The sequence below is a fragment of the Gobius niger genome (genome assembly GCF_951799975.1).
Source record: "Gobius niger genome assembly, chromosome: 24".
Lineage (NCBI taxonomy): Eukaryota > Metazoa > Chordata > Actinopteri > Gobiiformes > Gobiidae > Gobius > Gobius niger.
This window is the reverse complement of record NC_136875.1, coordinates 7,297,683-7,316,995: the sequence shown is the minus strand read 5'-3', so window position 1 is coordinate 7,316,995 and position 19,313 is coordinate 7,297,683. Positions and strand designations below refer to the sequence as shown.

Here is a 19,313-nt window from a genome sequence, read left to right as displayed (position 1 = left end):
GTGTTGCCTAGTTTTGTTCATAGAAATCACAGAAATGCCTTTAGCAATGTGAGCATGCGGACACTAGGCTGACCAATATTTCAGGATTTTACAGTTTTACAACAGGAAAAAAGCCGATAGTGATCGATAGTGACAGAGACTTTCTGTTTTTGCCGTTGGAAAGAGCGAAGTCAGGGCTTTAAATAAGTCCTCCCACAACTAGGCCTCAGGGAAACAGAGAAACATCGCGACGAAAACTGGTTAGCCACAACTTTGTTAAAGGGGGGGTATTATGCAAAATGGAGACTTTTTCAAGCTTTACATCCTGTTATTATGTCATTCCCTCATTAAAAACATGCCTGAAGTGTTGCCTTGGCACATTCACGTATTTTTGAGTCATCTGTAAAAACTCTGATGGCGGCCATTTTAGGGATAGGTTTGCCTGAGTCCTCCTAGGAACGCCCCCACCTCCTGGAGACGCCTCCGAGCTTTCGTCACCAGCCGAGTAACCAACCACTGCTCCTCAGCAGAACCCCCTCCCCACTGATGCCACAGACAGCGTGTGGAGGGGGCGTGTCGGAAAGGGTCAGAGGTTCTTAAAGCAGTACTAAGTAACTCTTCCCCCGAGAGGCCATAAGCGCGACTGCAGGTGTAGTAAAAAGTTACGATTTTTTAACTTATTAATTGTCTTGGAGAGTAAATACTACGCTGACAGGAAAGGTGAAGGAAGAGAGGGTTACTGTGCATCTAATTATTTAATGGAAATATTTTTTTTCACTCAAACTTTGCTGTAAATACTGTTTAAAGTGACGTTAGCCGGCAGTTAGCTTTGCCCGTTAGCATGTTAGCTTCTTCTTCGTGATTACATTAGTGTGTATTGCTTTCTCCGGACCGGTGGCAGTCAAGTTGCAAACATGGTTTTCTGATCAGAGACACCAGGGGGAGATGATAGACCCTCCAATCATCCCATAAACACTTGTATTACCCCCACAGGGACTACGGAAAGGATTTATAAAGGTAAACACGTTACTTAGTACTGCTTTAAAGAGACAGAGGCCTATTTCAAGACATTCACTACAGCCATTTTAAGAGAGACATTTTATACAAGGCAGTTATTTTAATTTACTGCATTTACAGACCAACAGAAGGTTTGCTCATCATTGTAGTGTGATATAGACTGGTGCTATGGGATTGAAAAAAGCACAATACCCCCTCTTTAAACACAAGTTTCGCTAAAGCTCTGTGAATATGGACATGCTGTGTGTCATTCTGAAGCTCTGAACCTGGAGAATTCAATCGCTTAGGTAGACAATTGCATTTAGCACTGCCACGGCTAGCAACAGTATGCTAATGCTAACGGCAAGTAATCAAAGCTGGGACAGAAACTATGATAGTATAAATCGGTTACTGCTGGAGGGGCCAAGTCATTTGTGTTTAGGTGTCTGGTGTTGCTTGTGAGGCACATTGAGTTGTACATGTACATGGAATGTGCCATACAAATACACTTGCCTTGTCTTGCCTTGCACAGGATTATAGAACTTGGGAAAATCGGAAAATATCAGCCAAGCATATCGGCATCGGCCAATAAAAATCCCCAAAAAACGGCATCAGCCTTACAAACAACCATTTCGGTCGACCTCGAGCCCACACATTTATTAACCAACGGCTATATTGAATGTTTCCTCCCCATACAAATGAATAGGGAAGTCTGGCGTCATTTTGTCCTTATCATGGCATTTATATAATTTCTGTTGTTTCTTTATCTTATTCTATTATGAGATGATGATTAGTGGCTGAATTTGAGTTAGCATTTAGCGCAAAGGCTTTGACCTAAATGTGGTCGATGGGTCGACAGCAGCTGAAGGGTAGGGTTCATAATTTGCCATGTTTGAACGGCTATCGGAAAAAATATATTGAACCGCCTAATGGACTCTGAAAAGTCTTCCGGAGTAGCCGACTTGCTAACTGTCCGCATTTGCTAGGATGGAACATCTCTTCTCCTTTTTATTTCTATGACTTTATTGGTCCACACGCGTCATTTCACTCTTTTTAGCCATTTTCTGGCCGACTATAAACATATTTATCACACACAAATAAAGTGAAGTCACAGCAGATTGTCCAGTAGAAGCAAAAAGACGGCACTTGTAGCTAGCATTAGCATGTAGCATAAATCTAACGCAGGGGTCACCAACCGTATTTCAGCTGAGGGCTACTTTAAGAGCATTAAGTTGTTCGAGGGCTACCAGTTAAAAACAAATCCTAAAGACTTAAACGTACACTGTTCACTTATAGGATATTGACCCCATATTATGTTAAAATAGCTTTATTTTAAACTCATACCGAGTCACAAGAACCGAAATAACTGTAATTTTAAGAATTAGATTCAAGAAAATGAAGTGTTTTACACTTTAGAAAAAGCGTTAGATTCTAACGCTAGCTTCCAGCTTAGCATTGTCTTTTTGTATTTATGGTCTGTTGAACCACTTTCCTCCTCTCCATGTCTCTATATCTTTATTTGGTATAAAAATATATTCATAGTTCAGCATTTGTTTCAGTAGTTTTGGAGAAATGGGAGAAAGTTTAGTTATTTCCCCTGTTGTTTCCCCTCTGGCTGCTTGAAACATTAGATCTGCTGGACGTTCATGTTTGCGCTGGTGTATAAATAACTGAAATGCAAATAAATAATTGAGCCGTCATCTCGTTTCTTCATCTCATTTTAGTCATAGTTTTAGTCTCATGAAAAACTTTTAATTTAGTTTTAGTCCAATTTTAGTCGTCAAAAATATCACTTTGACTAAAATTAAGACTAAATATTTTGCTGCTTTGTTTTGTCTTTATATTACTAGTATATTACACCTTTTCAAAGTTCTTGTTTTGAACTTCAGCTCTGAACCTGAAATAAGTTCGGCACCACTGATGTAAAGGTCGCTCGGTCTTTACCCTGCTGCACGTTGTGGATGAGCGCCTGCAGCCCCGGTATACACTCCGCCTTCTCCCGGAGCGCGTCCAGGATCATGTGATTGTGAGACGAGCCGATCACGTCGGTCTGTCTGAGCTGACCCTCCAACAGGCGGATCTGAGACTCCCTCTGCGCCACCTGCAAACTCTGCAACGCCACCACAAACGCACACCATTCTTATTATTATCATCTGTTATTTTCTCTGTAACACTTGATTTTTTTTACTGGGTTTATACAGCGAGCAAGTGCATTTTAATGCTTTTAACGCCCAGTATATATTTATGCCACGACACGGCCACATTCACGGTTTCTAAAGACTTGCAAACTTCCGATCAAGAATTGAAATTTGGAATTATTATTATTATTTGGATATTTGAAAGTAATTCAGATTGGGCCACTCTTGAGAAAAATAAGTAAAATGGACGTATAATGTGCAGAAACGTTTAAGCAAAACATGCAGTTGAATGTGTTTTGGACCCGAAATTTAGTATTTTCAATTAATTCATGGGAAAAAAGGTCAAGAAATGTCATTTTGAAAAACAATTTAGATTAAAAAGAGAGTCAGAGTTAATCGTATGTGTTAAGAGTCGAAAACATCAACAAATTATCAACATCATAATATAATAATAATGTCCTGCCTTAATATATTGAAATTTGCTGTTGTGAAAAGTTCTATAATTTTCAAAGCTCAAGAAATTGTATTTTGTTGAGACGTAATGGCCATATTTGGCTCCGCCCCCCTTGTGTCTGCATCTCCGGGGCCATAACTTGCGCATACAAATACTGTCAGTCATATTTTTCACCTCTCCGTGTTCAGTGGACTCTCAGCAACACATTCATCCACTCCAATTTAAAATCAACAGATCCTAACTCAAACAGCAAGCCACAATATGTCAATTTGTCATGATTCGTTGTACATATTTTGGTCAGTGACAAATAAATGCTATTGTGTAATGTTTTTGGGAAAAATGGTGTTCATTTTTAGACAGGGAATACAATTTTGTGACCCGATATGTCCCTACGACTAAAATATTTAATTTCTGTTAAAAAAAAAAAGAAGAAAAAAAAAAAGAAAAAGTACAAAATTATTATTTATTTTTTTAATTTGGCACAATTTGGCACAGTTAGATTCCGCCTGGACTTTTTTTTTTTATAAAGCAAATATAACTTCAGTCTTTTGACCTACTGGTGTTTTGTTGACTACATGGAGCACACACTATATTGATTATTTCCATTTCTGTTCTTATTCGCTACAGCACAGACAGAGAAAGAGCATTTTTAGGTGCAAATATGTGTTTTTTATTCAGGCGGAATTTTGATTTTTCTGTTTCAATCTAATTTTTACTTACAAACTGTAATTTTTTTTTTTTAATTATTTTTCACTGAAACAAAAAGTCCCATGGATAAAGTTTATTTTGGTACCAAGATTAGCCATGTACCCCTTGTAGAGGCTGAGTTAAACCCAAATAAACACATGTATAGCATTTTGGGGGAAAGGGCCCTAGACAAGAAAGGGTTATTAAATGACTTTTTTTTTTTAATGGAGACCTTTGACGCCACAGAAACAAAGTCTAAAGCCTAAAAATAAGTGCAAAGATTTAAAATGTCCCACAATGAACATGAAATACAATGACGCACAATCTTAGGGTAAAAGAATAAAGTATTACAACAGATAAGCTGACGAAGAAAATGCTAATAAATATTAAACCCCAAAATGTATTATTTATCTGTCAATAATTGGACCATAACTGTGAGTTGGTGAGTGAGTTAACAAATTGTGTGGACGGATCAAACCAGGGACAGGAATCGAGAATTAGCACAAGCACTTTTTGAGTAAACATGGCTTTGTAACTGTCAAATTGCTTCATTGCTACATAAATATATTAAAAATATGTCAAAACATTATGATAAGACCTGTTTTGTAAATGTTTTTTTTTATTTTTTTTATCCATATTTCATAACATTTATTGGACAGACATTGAAGACTGTATTGCCGACCTTTTCTATGGATGCTTTGAGGAAGTGGTCCAGCAGGTGGCGCGCTTCAGCCAGGGAACAGGAGCTGATCACCACCGACGTGTCCACCGAGTCCAGCTCATCCTGAACACACAGGAAAGGCTTAAGGCGGCTCGCAAGGAAAATACAACATTTGAGAAGTCACAATTAACGGATCACGGATCAATTATTTACACAGTTTCTTTTCTGAGATCGTGTCCCTCACGCTCTGCCTGTGTGAGTGCAGCGAGAGTGAGTGGTGGGTTTGCGAGAGGGACCGATGGCACGGAGTGAGAGAAAAATGTTATAGTTAAACTCGGGCTTCTGTTTTCATCTCAACTGCAGTTCAACCTCTTAACACCCACCTGAACTGAGCACACACTACAAAAAGTAAATATCAAGCATTGGCTTAAATGACTTGAATTGAGGAAATGTATCTTGTTTTGAGCGGTTTTCACTCATTTAGACACTTTTCCTGTTGGACCAAGTTTCCTTTGCTTGTTTGAGGACATTTCAGACCAGTTCTAGGGTAAATCTCGCTTGAAATAAGAAAGTAAAATTGCCAATGAGATAAGACCAATTTTCTTTCCCCATTGGCAAAGAAAATGACCTGAAATAAGGACGAAATGTATCGAAACGAGTCAGAAACATCTCAGAACAAGTGAAATAATCTAGGACAAATGCCCAAGAACTTCTTAACTAGTCAAAACAACTAAAATTTGGATTATTATGCTCAAATTGAGATATTTATACTGATCTAGTTAAATACTTTTTGCAGTGCATTTTCCCTTGAAACCAGTGTTAATTTTGACAACATATTTGAATTTAGTTTTAGTCTTTTGACTAAAATGTAAGTTCATTTTAGTCGAGATTTAGTCAAAAAAATCGTTTCAATTTTAGTCTAGTTTTAGTCGACTAAAATTGCAAGTAAATTTAGTCGACTAAATTTAAGACGAATTTAGTCAACTTTGCATTCATAATATTCATTATAATCATATTTAATGCTGTGGAACGCACTTCCGGTACAGCTTCGAAACATCACAGAGCTGAGTGTTTTTAGACGAACTTTTAGTTGACAATGCTGTGATTGTTCCTATGTAAATTCTGTAATGTTTTCTGTGATTCTCTGTAAAGCACTTTGTGATTTTATCTGTGAGAGGTGCTATATAAATAAAGTTTCTTCTTCTTCTTAAATCACAGTTGAAGACACATCTTTTCAGAAAACCTTTCAATACACAGCCACCGACTCGACTGCTGTTTTTATGTGTTTTTGTATTTATTGTTGTCTACTGTGATTCTTGTTTTTATGCTGGAAAGCGCTCTGGGCACCTTCTGGTTGTTGTTGGGCGCTATACAAATAAAATTTGATTGATTGATTGATTGTTCCTCTGCTTCATGGAGCTGCTCCCACATGAACAAAGCTCAACTGCTCCTTTAGTAGTGATTGTAAATGATCTGAGGCTCTTTCAGACGGTCAATAGAAGTTTGGATGATTTTAGTCTCTCCTTTTCATTTTTATTTAGTCTCATTTTAGTCGACTAAAATATCTGGACATTTTAGTCTCATGAGGAACGTTTAATTTAGTTTTAGTCCAATTTTAGTCGTTAAAAATAACACTTTGACTAAAATTAAGATTAAATATTTTAGTCGACGAAATTAACACTGCTTGAAACTGAACTTTTGTGTTGCGTTGTCACCATGTTTTTTGTTTTGTTTTTTCATCTGGCACATTTTTGACTTTTGTTTCCTCTTCCTTCATTGCTTTTTTGTCATGCTTCCATTGCTATTTTGCCACTTTAATCCAGAAGCTTTTCGATTTGGGTAAAGCCAAACTGAAGAAACCGTGCCTGGTTCAGGTGGGGGGTCAGAGGTCGTCCCTGTACCTTGGTCTCCTCGATCTGCACGATGGTGGCCTGGCAGTCCGACAGGCTGTCGTTGATGTAGTCGATGTTGGCGTTCAGGACCTCGATGTCCTCGTTTACTTCCTGAAGGAGGCGGTCCTCGGCCTCTGGCCCCTCCCCGTCCGCCATCAGCACCTCCCTCTTATGGGACAGAGCCTCCTGCTGCGCCGTCAGCTCCTCTCGCTTCTGCCTCAAACGAAATGCAAAAACAAGCGCACACAGCAGTTACACTCCACACCTTCAAACCTGTCCTCAGCATCGTGTTAGCATTCTCTGTTATTTATGTATTAAGGGGAGACACTACTGGCAAAACAATTTTTTTTCAGTTTTCAGGTTTTGGGCCAAATTGGTCTCTGAACATATAAGCTTTCACCCGGAAACAGAAAATATGCCTAATCTTCACAATAACATGTTTAAATATTGCGCTGATTCAATGTTCCCCCATAGACTTATATGGGAGAACACAATTTCAAGGGCCTTTTTCTCAAAACACATTTTTCTGTCATTGTTCCGACACTATGTTCACGTCAGTCGGACCTAAAGACTTCACATTTTCCAGCCTTGGACTGAACAATATTTGGAAGATTTTTTCAGAGGGATTTTTTATTATCTAATCCCCAGTCCCATTTATTGAGTTTTGAATGTCAAAAAATAAGGCGAAAATTAATTTTTTACAAAATTTTCCACTAAAAAACAGATTATTTTAAAACTAAACAAGAAATCCAAAATCCCCTCTGAGAAAGTCTTGGCAACCTCATTCATCAATAAAATGAAACCATAAATTTGAATGTAGCTCTATCCATTATTCAGATTTCGTCGCCGAAAAGATGGGAAATTTGGGGCATTTTTAGGCATAAAACACCTTGTTCTTATATGAAAAGATAAAATGACAGAAAACTTGCAATGTATTTTTTTTCTCACATTTATGCCAGTGATCTACAGCAAAAGATTCAAATTGATATCTGTAAATTAGGACTTTTTCCCTATTCACCTGCAGTGTCTCACCTTAATGGGCTGTTGAACCACTTTGCTCCTCTCCATGTCTTTATTTAGTAGAAAACTATATTCATAATCCAACATTTGTTAAAGTAGTTTAGATTTTTCTCCTCTTTCCCCCGCAACTGCTTCAACCATGACCAAATACGGGCGATTTCAGAGATGCCGTCTGTAAGCCCCGCCCCCCCGTACCTTGATGAGTCTGTCCATGTCGGCCTCCACGTTGGAGATGGTCATCCTCTGCATCACGATGTCCCTGATCCGGCAGTCCAGAGTCTGCCACTTCTGCCGGGCCGATCGGGAGAAGGAGGAGCCGGGTCTGTGGGGTCCCGGGTGGGAGAGGGCGGGCTTACGCTGCGCCTGCTTCCTCCTGCTGCTGCAGAGGCCAGACGACAGAGACATGGAGGTCAAAGCACTTGATTTCATTGCATATACTACTCTGCAGCTTCAAAAACAACAACAAAGAAATTCACCCTCTGTACGGCAAATGTACTGTTTTATTTTGGAGCTTTAATTGAAATGTAGTGGAGTAAAAGCAATAAGTTCTCAACAAAAATACTACTCTTAAGTAAAGTACAGTTTCTCGACAAGTCTACTTAAGTAAAGTACTTAAGAAATGGGCACAAAATGGAGAGATCTAATACAAAACTGGATTGCAAATAAATAAATGAAAGCGTTCGGGAAAGGATGGACCTTTGGGGAGAGCGGATAGGATAGAAGCGCACCTCGTTTTAGCCAATCACAACCAAGCATCAAATCGTCGCTAAGCAAAAAAGCACTTGAACAGTGTATCAGTTATGATACACTGTCACAATGGGGGAGCCTTAATCTAGGCCATGACCCCGAAACATAATGATGTAAAAAGTAATTGATGAAATGATCTCACTGCCTCCCCAGGCAGACATTTAGAAGCCCCATTTACTAGATTGGACTTAAAGCAGGGGTGTCAAACTCATTTTGGGCCGCGGGCCGAAATTCAGCTCCCATGGCGGGTCGCGGGCCACATATAATAGAGAAAATGTTTCCAATAAATGAATAATAATAAGCTGTGATTTGATCAAAGCCCCAAGTTGACTGTAGCTTCATTAATAACAACGGCTCACACTTGTATTGCACTTTACAAGCCTGTGTCATAAGTTCCTGAAAGTGCAGTAGTTATTATTCATTCACTTGGTGGTGGTAAACTGTTATTGAAGCCACAGCCGCCCGGGGGCAGACTGTCTATTTACCACGTGGCTATATGTGCTGTTCATATCCTGAGCTCTTATTATGTCAGTGCCCTCTGCTGGACACGTGTGGAACTCTATCCTTTTTTATTTTTTATTTAATGCACCCTAGTGGCTAGAATGAGCATTCTGGTTATTCTTAAAAAAATCATAACTCCACACAGGAATGGGCTAGAGACTTACTTTTTTTTTTTACATACTCTGGAATTTATGCTCTACAGGGCGGGGGCCTGATTAAATCATCTCCGTATGTTTGGCACCCCTGACTTAAAGGAACAGGCCACCGTTTTTACATACTGAGATATGTTCTTCCTGAGCTTAGACGAGTTGATGCGTACCCGTCTGGTCTTTGTGCGTGCCCTCAGCCACGCAAAACGACCAAAGATGTTGTTAGCATTTGGCCTCTCCCAGCGGGATGAAGTTAGAAGTGACTCTTCCACGGGCACAAAGACCAGACAGGTACACATCAACTCGTCTAAGCTCAGGTAAGAACATATCACAGTATGGAAAAACAGTGGCCTGTTCCTTCAAGGGATAGTCTGCAAGATTGTAGAGGCAAATTTAAAAAGTAAACAATCTAGTCTCACTGCCGAACCTTCTTTATTGAACCTGACAGGCCGTTTCATGGGGAAAAAAACATTGTAACATTTACAGACCATCACTTTAAGGCTTTATCAACAGTCTTGTAAATGTCACAGATGCAGAAACACAGAAGCAATGTTTCCTCTTACCTTTAATTATAAAACTATAATTTTACTACTGTTTAACAGCAAAAAAAAATACACATTGATCTGGTCTGATGTGGGATTTGCACACATATTTTTAAACATAGGACCCCTAAGTATTGCTCTAGCTCGGGGCCCCTATTGTGTCTAGAAACAGCTCTGTTCAAGTGTACAACTAACTTTGACCAATTTTCTTATTATTTTCTGTTTCAGAGGACATGACAGCCATTACTCACGTAGTGTTGTTGTTGATAGTCAAAAGGTTTGTGTTATGGAAGAAACTCAACCTTCACACAGCTAGATAGAGACAAACCACTCTGCCAAAGCTCTTACCCGATGACCCTGGTCCCGTCCATGCTGCCCTCGCTCTCGGCCAGGTAGCCTCCGTAGATGTTGTTTTTGTTGTTCCAGTGGCGGACCAGGCCGCTCACCGAGGCCCTCCCGGGGTCGGGCTCCGACGTCGGGGTGGAGGCCGACAGCTCGGCCCCGGAGTCCGGAGAGCCCTGGGTCCAGCGGGTCACTCTCCCGGCCACGCGGTCGGACAGGGGTTTGGCCATTCTCCTCAGGGCCGTCACTTCCTGCGTCTTCCTCCGCAAGACCAGCTCCTGTTGGCGTTTCTGAGACTCCAGAGAGCGGATCTGGTACTGTGGGGAGAGGGCGTGAAAAGTGCTTAATGACTAACGCTCTGAGGGAAGTTAGAGTTTTCACACAGGAGAAATATCAGTTGCTACACTGCAAAAAGTTATTAACTAGATCAGTATAAACATCTCAATTTGAGCATAATAATCCAAATTTTAGTTGTTTTGACTAGTTAAGAAGTTGTTGGGCATTTGTCCTAGATTATTTCACTTGTTCTGAGATGTTTCTGACTCGTTTCGATACATTTCGTCCTTATTTCAGGTCATTTTCTTTGCCAATGGGGTAAGAAAATTGGTCTTATCTCATTGGCAATTTTACTTTCTTATTTCAAGCGAGATTTACCTGTAGAACTGGTCTGAAATGTCCTCAAACAAGCAAAGTAAACTAGGTCCGATCAGGAAAAGTGTCTAAATGAGTGAAAACCGACAAAAACAGGAGGCATTTCCTCAATTCAAGTCATTTAAGCCAATGCTTGATATTCACATTTTGTAGTGTAGTTGCCTTTGGACAAAAATTGTACTTTTTGTGAAAAGAATGCGACTACAGCCAATTCACAATATATTGTCCATATGAATAGCAAGGAGGCTCATATAACTCTCCACATAGCCATATAAAAAGAGGAATAAATCCTATAGTTTACTTTTAAAATGGGAATTAAATTTATTTTTTCAAGCCACACAAACCAGTCACGCAAAACGACCAAAGATGGTGTTAGCATTTGGCCTCTCCCAGTGTATTCCTATAGCTCCAAACAGGGGTGAAGTTGGAAGCTGCCACGTACCAGACAGGAACCAGACATGTACGCATCAACTCGTCTAAGCTCAGTTAAGAACATGTCAAGTATGGGAAAATGGTGGCTTGTTCCTTTAAGTCTCGTTTTAGTCAGTTTCATTTAAAAACAAGAAATTAAAGACCTAGTATTTCAACAAATTATTGAAAATAAGTTGTGTAAATTGGGATGAAGGTTGAGAGGTTGTACGAAGCTTTTGACAGTCAGATTACACCACAATAGGCTGAAGTGTCATTATGAGGCTTTTCCTCATCCGTCCATTCGTTCATGAACATGCTTAATCGGGGAAAAAACGGAGTCAAGACAAAGTCCCTGTGACATCGCCGTCAGTCGCGCTCAGACCATGGAGCTGTGAGGTGCAGACTGTGAGGTGAGAGAGGGCGCCACATGTGAGGCCACGTGACCCGCCGCCGCTCTGTGTCACGTGTAGCGGATGTGTTCTCCTGCTCCGTGCACAAGCTCTGGTTGCAAACAGTCTGAGGAAACACTTTCTCCCATTTTTGTCAGAATCTTCCCCGGAGCTCGGACACTGGTGGTGGTAGGACGAGACCCGGGGCGGCCGGTCGACCCGATGAGCAGGCCTGAGGAGAGACTAGGCGGAGGAGGGGCGGAGGAGGGTCGCAGCCCGGCTGGGAAATGGCCAAGTGATTGACCAGGGGGCTTAACTCATTGACTGCCAACCATTTTCGAATAAGAGAGCTCCCCACTGCAGGAGGTTTTTCAGGATTTTGACTGTTTTTTCAAGACCCACTGATAATGTAGGTCTATGTCAACACGAAACCCACCAAAAGAAAGACTAGACTCTCTTCTTTCATCTAAAAAAAGTTTGGTTGTACCTCTTTCCATTCATTAGTAATCGTCTGTAGAAAGTAGGTGAAATCACCCAAAATGCTGGTTTCTGACCAAAAAGCTCAGAAAACTAGCTTTTGGTAATCAAGCAAAACATTGACTCTGATCACATTCAATGAGCAATGCTGCCACCTAGTGATTCAATAAAAGAACTACAACTAAGATTTGAACACCAGACACGTTGCTTCAGTCGTTCCCACTGAAAAACACAATTGACATCTATAGACGTCATTGGCAGTCAATGAGTTAAGAAGGGGATCCTGGCCAATGAAAGAAAGCAGTGAAGGTGCCGCTTGAGCTGAGGCCGTGATTGGATGATCAGTGAAGGTTGCCGTTGATGAGGCGATGAATGAAGGCTGCAGGTATGTCTTCCAGGTACTACTTACAACATGCAGTCTACAACCATTGTTTTTTCATCTGTGGTAACACTCCAAAAGTCAACAAAAACTCCTCTTTGAAACGTTTACTCTATTTGCCTGAAGGTTTGCAGCTTGTGTCCAACTTGTTCACGGCTCAGTCATTTGATGCACAGAGCTTTCATTCCTGTCATTCCCTCACGCCCAGCAGAGATCTGATGCCTTACCTCTTGGCGCCGCTGCTCCTTCTTGAGCTGTGCGATCTCCCGGTTGCGTTTGGCGTCGACCATCTTCCTCCTCTGCTGCTCCTCCTTCATCTGCTTCATCAGCGCCACCTGCAGCCCACACATGGATCAGCCCCTCACATGCATCCTCACACTCACCCACTTCAGAATCCTTCCTCTGTACCTTGGCCTTCTTCATGTCGGCCAGCTCCCCCTGCAGTTTCTTCAGCTCGCGCTCGTACCGGCTCTGGTTCTTCAGGAGCCTGGCGTGCTCCTTCTGCGCCACCTGGAGCTTCTGCAGGTCTCTGTTCATCTCTTTGAGGCGTTTCTCGTACTCGTGCTTGACCTTGCTGGCCTTCTCCTCGGTGTAGTTCTCCATAGACACTGAGGAGACAATGCAAGCGGATGATCTTTCAGTTTAGCGTCTGTTCTGTGCAGAAAAGTGTGTCAAAGATCCAATGACGGCTACAAAAAAAGCTTTGTCCAATCGACCTCTGATCAGATGGTCAGAACAACAAGGTCAACAGTCAATGGCCAATGTAGCAAAACAAAAAACAGCATTAGAACAGTCTTCATTTTCTTGAAAAACTAGCTCAGAATGGAACAAACTTCCGACAGCACTAAAACTATTAAAAACTATTAAAGAAAAAAAAACAACAACAACTAAACTTTACATCTGAGAAGGGTAGGGGGTGGGTATAGACGACAGAGGAACACGGTTTGATGAAATGTACCTTTTTTTAATAAAATGTGTAGCACTGTAAATAGTATGAATTGTATTATTTTATGCCTTTTGTACAATGTTTTGTAGTTGTATGTCTCGGGGACTGCAGATGGAAAATGCGAAAATGGAAATGCGGATTAGAGCTAAAGTCTGGTACAAAGCATCTTTTCATGTGGTAAATAATGCTCCTGTACATGTCCCTGTCAAAAAAACTAAACTAAACATACCATTCAAGACAAAACAAACAATGAAAGACACAATCACCGCTCTGTTGTATGGCTTGAGTTCAGGAGACCCACCGAAACGGAGAGGAATGAGTACACCTCTTTAGGTATCTCTTTTTCATTTTAATAGTGACTCTATAGAGTCGGCCGGTTGGGAGCAGATCACACTGGGAGAGCAGGACATGGGAGGGATCTGAGATAATTCCCTGCCTGTTTGATCACAATCTCCTCAAATGTGTGCTGTAATGATGGGTAATCTTTTACTCCAATCACTTTTTATGTATACCAATTATGATTTTTATTTAGACTGTATAATTACATGCTTTCAATAACAGCATGATAAAAAACAAGTAGAATATTCTTCTCTGGAGATGTTTCTCTGTTTCAATCTGGAGATGATGTCTCTCCTTTTCACTCTGTTGAGGTTTCTCTTCAGTCTGGTTCACTCACACCTTCTGGGTCCTGTTGGACAGGAATGAGTGATGCCATCTGATAATGTACAGATAAATAAATGTACAGATAAGTCAATAAACAGCAGTCTTGCGTAGACCTTCCATCTGGATCAGGTGCACTACTGTTAGAACTGCATCATCAGCACAAAGGTTGTTTTTAAGGCAAACTGGTTTTCACTGGTTTTCAGTGTCTTTCGTTGTTTTCTTTTACCATGAGCTCTTCTGTTAAACCAACTGACCCTCAAGTTGGTTTCAAAAATGTATTTAAAACCAAGGACTAAAGACAAAAGGTCATAAAATAAGTATCTTTGAGTCTCTTTGGGTCTGTAACAGAGTAAAACACCAGCTAAAATCTCAAAATTGTCCACTGCACAAAAGCTTGCCCTTTTTACCTGCCATGTCTGGCTTTAAACGTAAATCCATGTGAAGGGTTTATCATCCAAACTCACTGAGGTTGTGCAGCACCCTGTCCCTCTCCAGCTGGGTGTCTCGGATCTTGTTTTGAAGCAGTATGAGTTTCTCCTCGTACTGGAGCTTCAGCGTCAGGAGCCTCCTCTGACTGTTCTCCAGCTCCTCTATCAGCCGCTGCTTGATCTCCATCTCGCAGGTCAGCTCCGCCAGGTCCGCCTGGATGTTTCCTGCAGAACACACAGGGCAGAACCATTCAACAGACCGATAAAACAACACCACTGTTGTCCATGGTGAACTTTCAAGCACTTCCAGCAGCAGTAAAATGTTAGAGCAAAGAAATATGAACGGCTCCAGCCTCCAGCTCGTTTAGCCGTTTTTCGATCCAATCCAAACTGGTCAATCATGGTAAGACTTAAACAAACTTTACTGTTAGACCAGATATCAAAAATTATCTCTTTGGTTTTATTACCCTTTTTGTTTATTTTTTTACAAATGTGATGTTGACCATTTACAAAGGAATTGGTTTATTTTTGGGTTCAATTAACTGTGATAATATTCTCAAACTTACAATATTACTATTGTATTTATGTGTGTACGAGTCCTCCTCATTGTTGGATTTGTCGCGTTCCGCGCGATGTCGTGTTCCGCGCGATGTCGTGTTCCATGCAATGTCGTGTTCCGCGCGATGTCGTGTTCCATGCAATGTCGCGTTCCATGCAATGTCGCGTTCCATGCAATGTCGCGTTCCATGCAATGTCGCGTTCCATGCAATGTCGCGTTCCATGCAATGTCGCGTTCTGCGCGATGTCGCGTTCTGCGCGATGTCGTGTTCCATGCAATGTCGTGTTCCATGCAATGTCGCGTTCCATGCAATGTCGCGTTCTGCGCGATGTCGTGTTCCATGCAATGTCGCGTTCCATGCAATGTCGCGTTCCATGCAATGTCGCGTTCTGCGCGATGTCGTGTTCCATGCAATGTCGTGTTCCATGCAATGTCGCGTTCCATGCAATGTCGCGTTCCATGCAATGTCGTGTTCCGTGCGAAGTTGCGTTCCATGCAATGTCGCGTTCCGCGCGATGTCGTGTTCCGCGCCTTGTCGCGTTCCATGCAATGTCGCGTTCCGCGCGATGTCGTGTTCCGCGCCTTGTCGCGTTCCATGCAATGTCGCGTTCCGCGCGATGTCGTGTTCCGCGCCATGTCGCGTTCCATGCAATGTCGCGTTCCGCGCGATGTCGTGTTCCGCGCCATGTCGCGTTCCATGCAATGTCGCGTTCCGCGCGATGTCGTGTTCCGCGCCATGTCGCGTCCCATGCAATGTCGCGTTCGGCGCAATGTCATGTTCCGCGCAATGTCACGTCCTCGCGTTGTCCATGGAACACGACATCGTGTTCCAATCAAATACTGGCACTTGGGCTTATCCACGATCTCGTTCTTTCGACTGAGAGTACAGACTGCCCGGGAAGTAAAGAGCTTTGACTTTTGGAACATTCTACATGCGTTTCCAATGACATCACGCCTCAGGCTAAATTAACCTTTCATTTGTCATGTCAAGAGAGTCTGAGTCTGAATCAGTGTTTAAGCTGCTCAAGGCGTTAGCATGCTACCAGCTAGCACCTGCTTCAACACGATAAACACATGTGTGTCTCACATCTATGAACACTGAGGAAATACTACAGTAACAGCTCAGCTCTGATCTCTGTCATATGTTGTATCCGAGGCCAGATGTTTGTGGTTCAGGGCCTTCTCTTGGAGAGGTCAGAGCAGAGCTGAGCTGTTGAAGCTAAATGCTAGCTGGTAGCATGCTAACATCTTCAACACTGACTCACTGTTTTCTTCACATAAACGTCTCTGGGGCCGTTTTTTTTACTCTTTTCTCCTTGAACAATGATTACGAGTACATAAAAATGCCACTGTCAATCAGTTTTCTTTCACTTATATCCTGAGTAGAGATATTGTTACATGTTGTAGTACTGCAGTCTACTTCGGTATTCAAAATGGCCGCAATAACAACAAAAGTCAGGCATGTATACAGCCCAACTGTTAATTAATTAACTCATTGCATGTCGGCATATCTGTTCAGCGTTGACGTAAAGAAATGACAGTAAGACAAACCCGGACCTTTGTCGTCAGAGTCGGAGTCCGAGTCCACGCAGCTCTCATCGCTGTCGAAATCTTCCTCTTGCTCTCTCTCCTCTTCCTCCTCTCCCTCGTCCTCCTCGCAGCCGCTCTCCTCCTCCTCCTCCTCCTGCAGCGGCGACATCAGGTCCTGGGAACAGCATGGCATTGAACAGGATGTATCCAACACAAAGTAGAAACACGTGTCTCACAGTTTAACAGTTTAACATGGACCGTCTCCTCACCTCAGTGAAGTTGTCGTCCGAGTCGATCTCCCCGTTCTGCCCGTTCTCCTGTGAGTGGCCGTTCTGTCCATTCTGTCCATTTTGTCCATTCTGTCCATTCTGTCCGTTCTGTCCGTTCTGGCCGCTCTGTCCGTTCTCGTGGTAATGGAGCTTCACGCGCTTCTTCAGACCTTTCTCCATCTCTGGACTGGGAGAAGGAGAATTGGCATTACTATCAATAATTATGGCAGGACTCACTGAAGGAAACGTCTGGGGCGGTCCGGGTTTATCTGCGTCCTTGATACTTGGGCCCAGATAACCAGAGGAAAATGGAAGGATCAATTTGGGCATTACCCGCCAATAGATGACCCAAGGTGTGCGTAGTGTTTAAAGGGGTGTAAAACTTTCGATCTCTCTGTGTTTGCGCAACTCGACTCAACGTTGGCAGACCACGTATTCCTTAAATGAGGAATTCCCTGACCACCAGCAGCACTACCAATTCCTACAGTCAGAGACTCCCGGACACAAAGCTGTTTGGAGTAGGGCTGGTACGATGCACTTTTGGCGTGATCCAAATACGTATCACGATACTGAGGGTCAGACATGATACGTATTGCAATAAAACATATAATTAAGGTGAGACACTGCAGGTGAAGAAGGGAAAAAAAAATAATTTACAGATATCAATTTGAAACTTTTGCTGTCGATCACTGGCATAAATGTGAGAGAAAAAAAATACATTGCAAGTTTTCTGTCATTTTATCTTTTCATATAAGAACAAGGTGTTTTATGCCTAAAAATGCCCCAAATTTCCCATCTTTTCGGCGACGAAATCTGAATACTGGATAGAGCTACATTCAAATTTATGGTTTCATTTTATTGATGAATGAGTTGCCAAGACTTTTTCAGAGGGGATTTGGGATTTCTTGTTTAGTTTTAAAATAAGCTGTTTTTTAGTGGAAAATGTTGTAAAAATGTAATTTTCGCCTTATTTTTTGACATTCAAAACTCAATAAATGGGGCTTAGGGATTAGATAATAAAAAATCCCTCTGAAAAAATCTTCCAAATATTGTTCAGTCCAAGGCTGGAAAATGTGAAGTCTTTAGGTCCGACTGACGTGGACATAGTGTCACCACAATGACAGAAAAATGTGTTTTGAGAAAAAGGCCCTTGAAATTGTGTTCTCCCATATAAGTCTATGGGGGAACATTGAATCAGCGCAATATTTAAACATGTTATTGTGAAGATTAGGCATATTTTCTGTTTCTGGGTGAAAGCTTGTATGTTCAGAGACCAATTTGGCACAAAACCTAAAAACGGAAAAAATTGAGTTTTGCCTGTAGTGTCTCCCCTTAATTGATTAACCCCTCCTGGCACTGCCACCTTAACGTGGTGGAGGGGTTTGAGCACCCAAATGATCCTGGGAGCTCTATTGTCGAGGGCTTTGTGCCCCTGGTAGGGTCTGCCATGGCAAACAGGTCCTAGGTGATGGGTCAGACAAAGAGTGGTTCAGAAGCCCCTTATGGAGAGGTTTGAATCATGAGGCCGGCCTACTGTGGACCCATCACCTGCAGCAGGAGCCATAAGGGGCTGGTGCAAAGTGTTTTGGGCAGCTCCAACAGCTGCCCCCGCGACCACAAGTGGACAAATGGAAGAAGAATGCATGAATTTATTAAGAAAGCGCAAGTTGAGTTTCCAAACTTTAAAAAATGAAATTTGAATCAGTCTGATATCGATTACAACATTTTAAAGTCTGGTTCTTTTGTTTAATCCAATAAGCACCAAATCTGGATTTATTTATTGGTTTATTTGATGGGACAGTGCATGTTAATGAACATACATGGGTCTCATGCATGTAAACAAAAACATTTGGATGTATATATTTTTCAGAACTGAGTTGAGTATCAAATGTTTTGCGATAATTAGTTTCCGATACGATACATGCATCACAACAAAAAAGGATTGCGATATATTGCAAAACAATATCGGTCCCAGCCCTAGCAAGCAAGTATCTCTAGTGGTAAACGATTTGAGAAAAAAAAAACTACAGTGTGGAGTTGAAACTAAACACTTAGTCGTATTAAACAAATCACCATAAACTGAGTAGAGCTGACGCATTTGCCAACTCACCATCCAACAGCGGACACTTCAGCACATCTGGACTGAGTTTTGTTTTTTACAACTAACTTTCCCCTTTTTTTTACTGCCCTCCTGCCCTCAGCGCCTCTTCTGAACGGCTTCTCTTTAATTAGTCCTTAATTAAACCTCCTCTCCTCGCACCGGACCCGGAGGCACAGAACAAGGGTGAGGACCTTCTAAAGACCAGGCCAAATCCACTTAGACCGGCTTTGAACCCGAGGATCCTTAAGAGTTATTAAAGTGAGAGATGGACTCGGGAGATTAGGTCTGGAGAGCGGAGAACAATTAACCCTGACTGCAGCGGTTACGTCAAAGCCATATGACAAAATGTTTGATTGAAGGAAGTGGAGCTGAATTTACCGTACATGTCTTAATAAATGTGGT

At 41.8% G+C, this 19,313-nt stretch overlaps 1 protein-coding gene across 4 annotated transcripts in view; it reads right to left on the bottom strand.

Moving 5' to 3' along the window:
• Positions 1–19,313, bottom strand: part of kif21b (kinesin family member 21B) — a 163,143-nt gene that overhangs the window by 53,410 nt on the left and 90,420 nt on the right. For all 4 annotated transcript variants that reach the window (XM_079582126.1, XM_079582128.1, XM_079582127.1 and 1 more), the window contains exons 12-21: positions 16,811–16,997; positions 16,569–16,716; positions 14,489–14,677; positions 12,824–13,023; positions 12,643–12,750; positions 10,115–10,425; positions 8,023–8,206; positions 6,817–7,020; positions 4,937–5,038; positions 2,920–3,085 (exon numbers count right to left, since the gene is read on the bottom strand). In XM_079582126.1, coding sequence (XP_079438252.1) covers positions 2,920–3,085; positions 4,937–5,038; positions 6,817–7,020; positions 8,023–8,206; positions 10,115–10,425; positions 12,643–12,750; positions 12,824–13,023; positions 14,489–14,677; positions 16,569–16,716; positions 16,811–16,997 — 1,799 coding nt within the window. The remainder of the gene's footprint in view (positions 1–2,919; positions 3,086–4,936; positions 5,039–6,816; positions 7,021–8,022; positions 8,207–10,114; positions 10,426–12,642; positions 12,751–12,823; positions 13,024–14,488; positions 14,678–16,568; positions 16,717–16,810; positions 16,998–19,313) is intronic.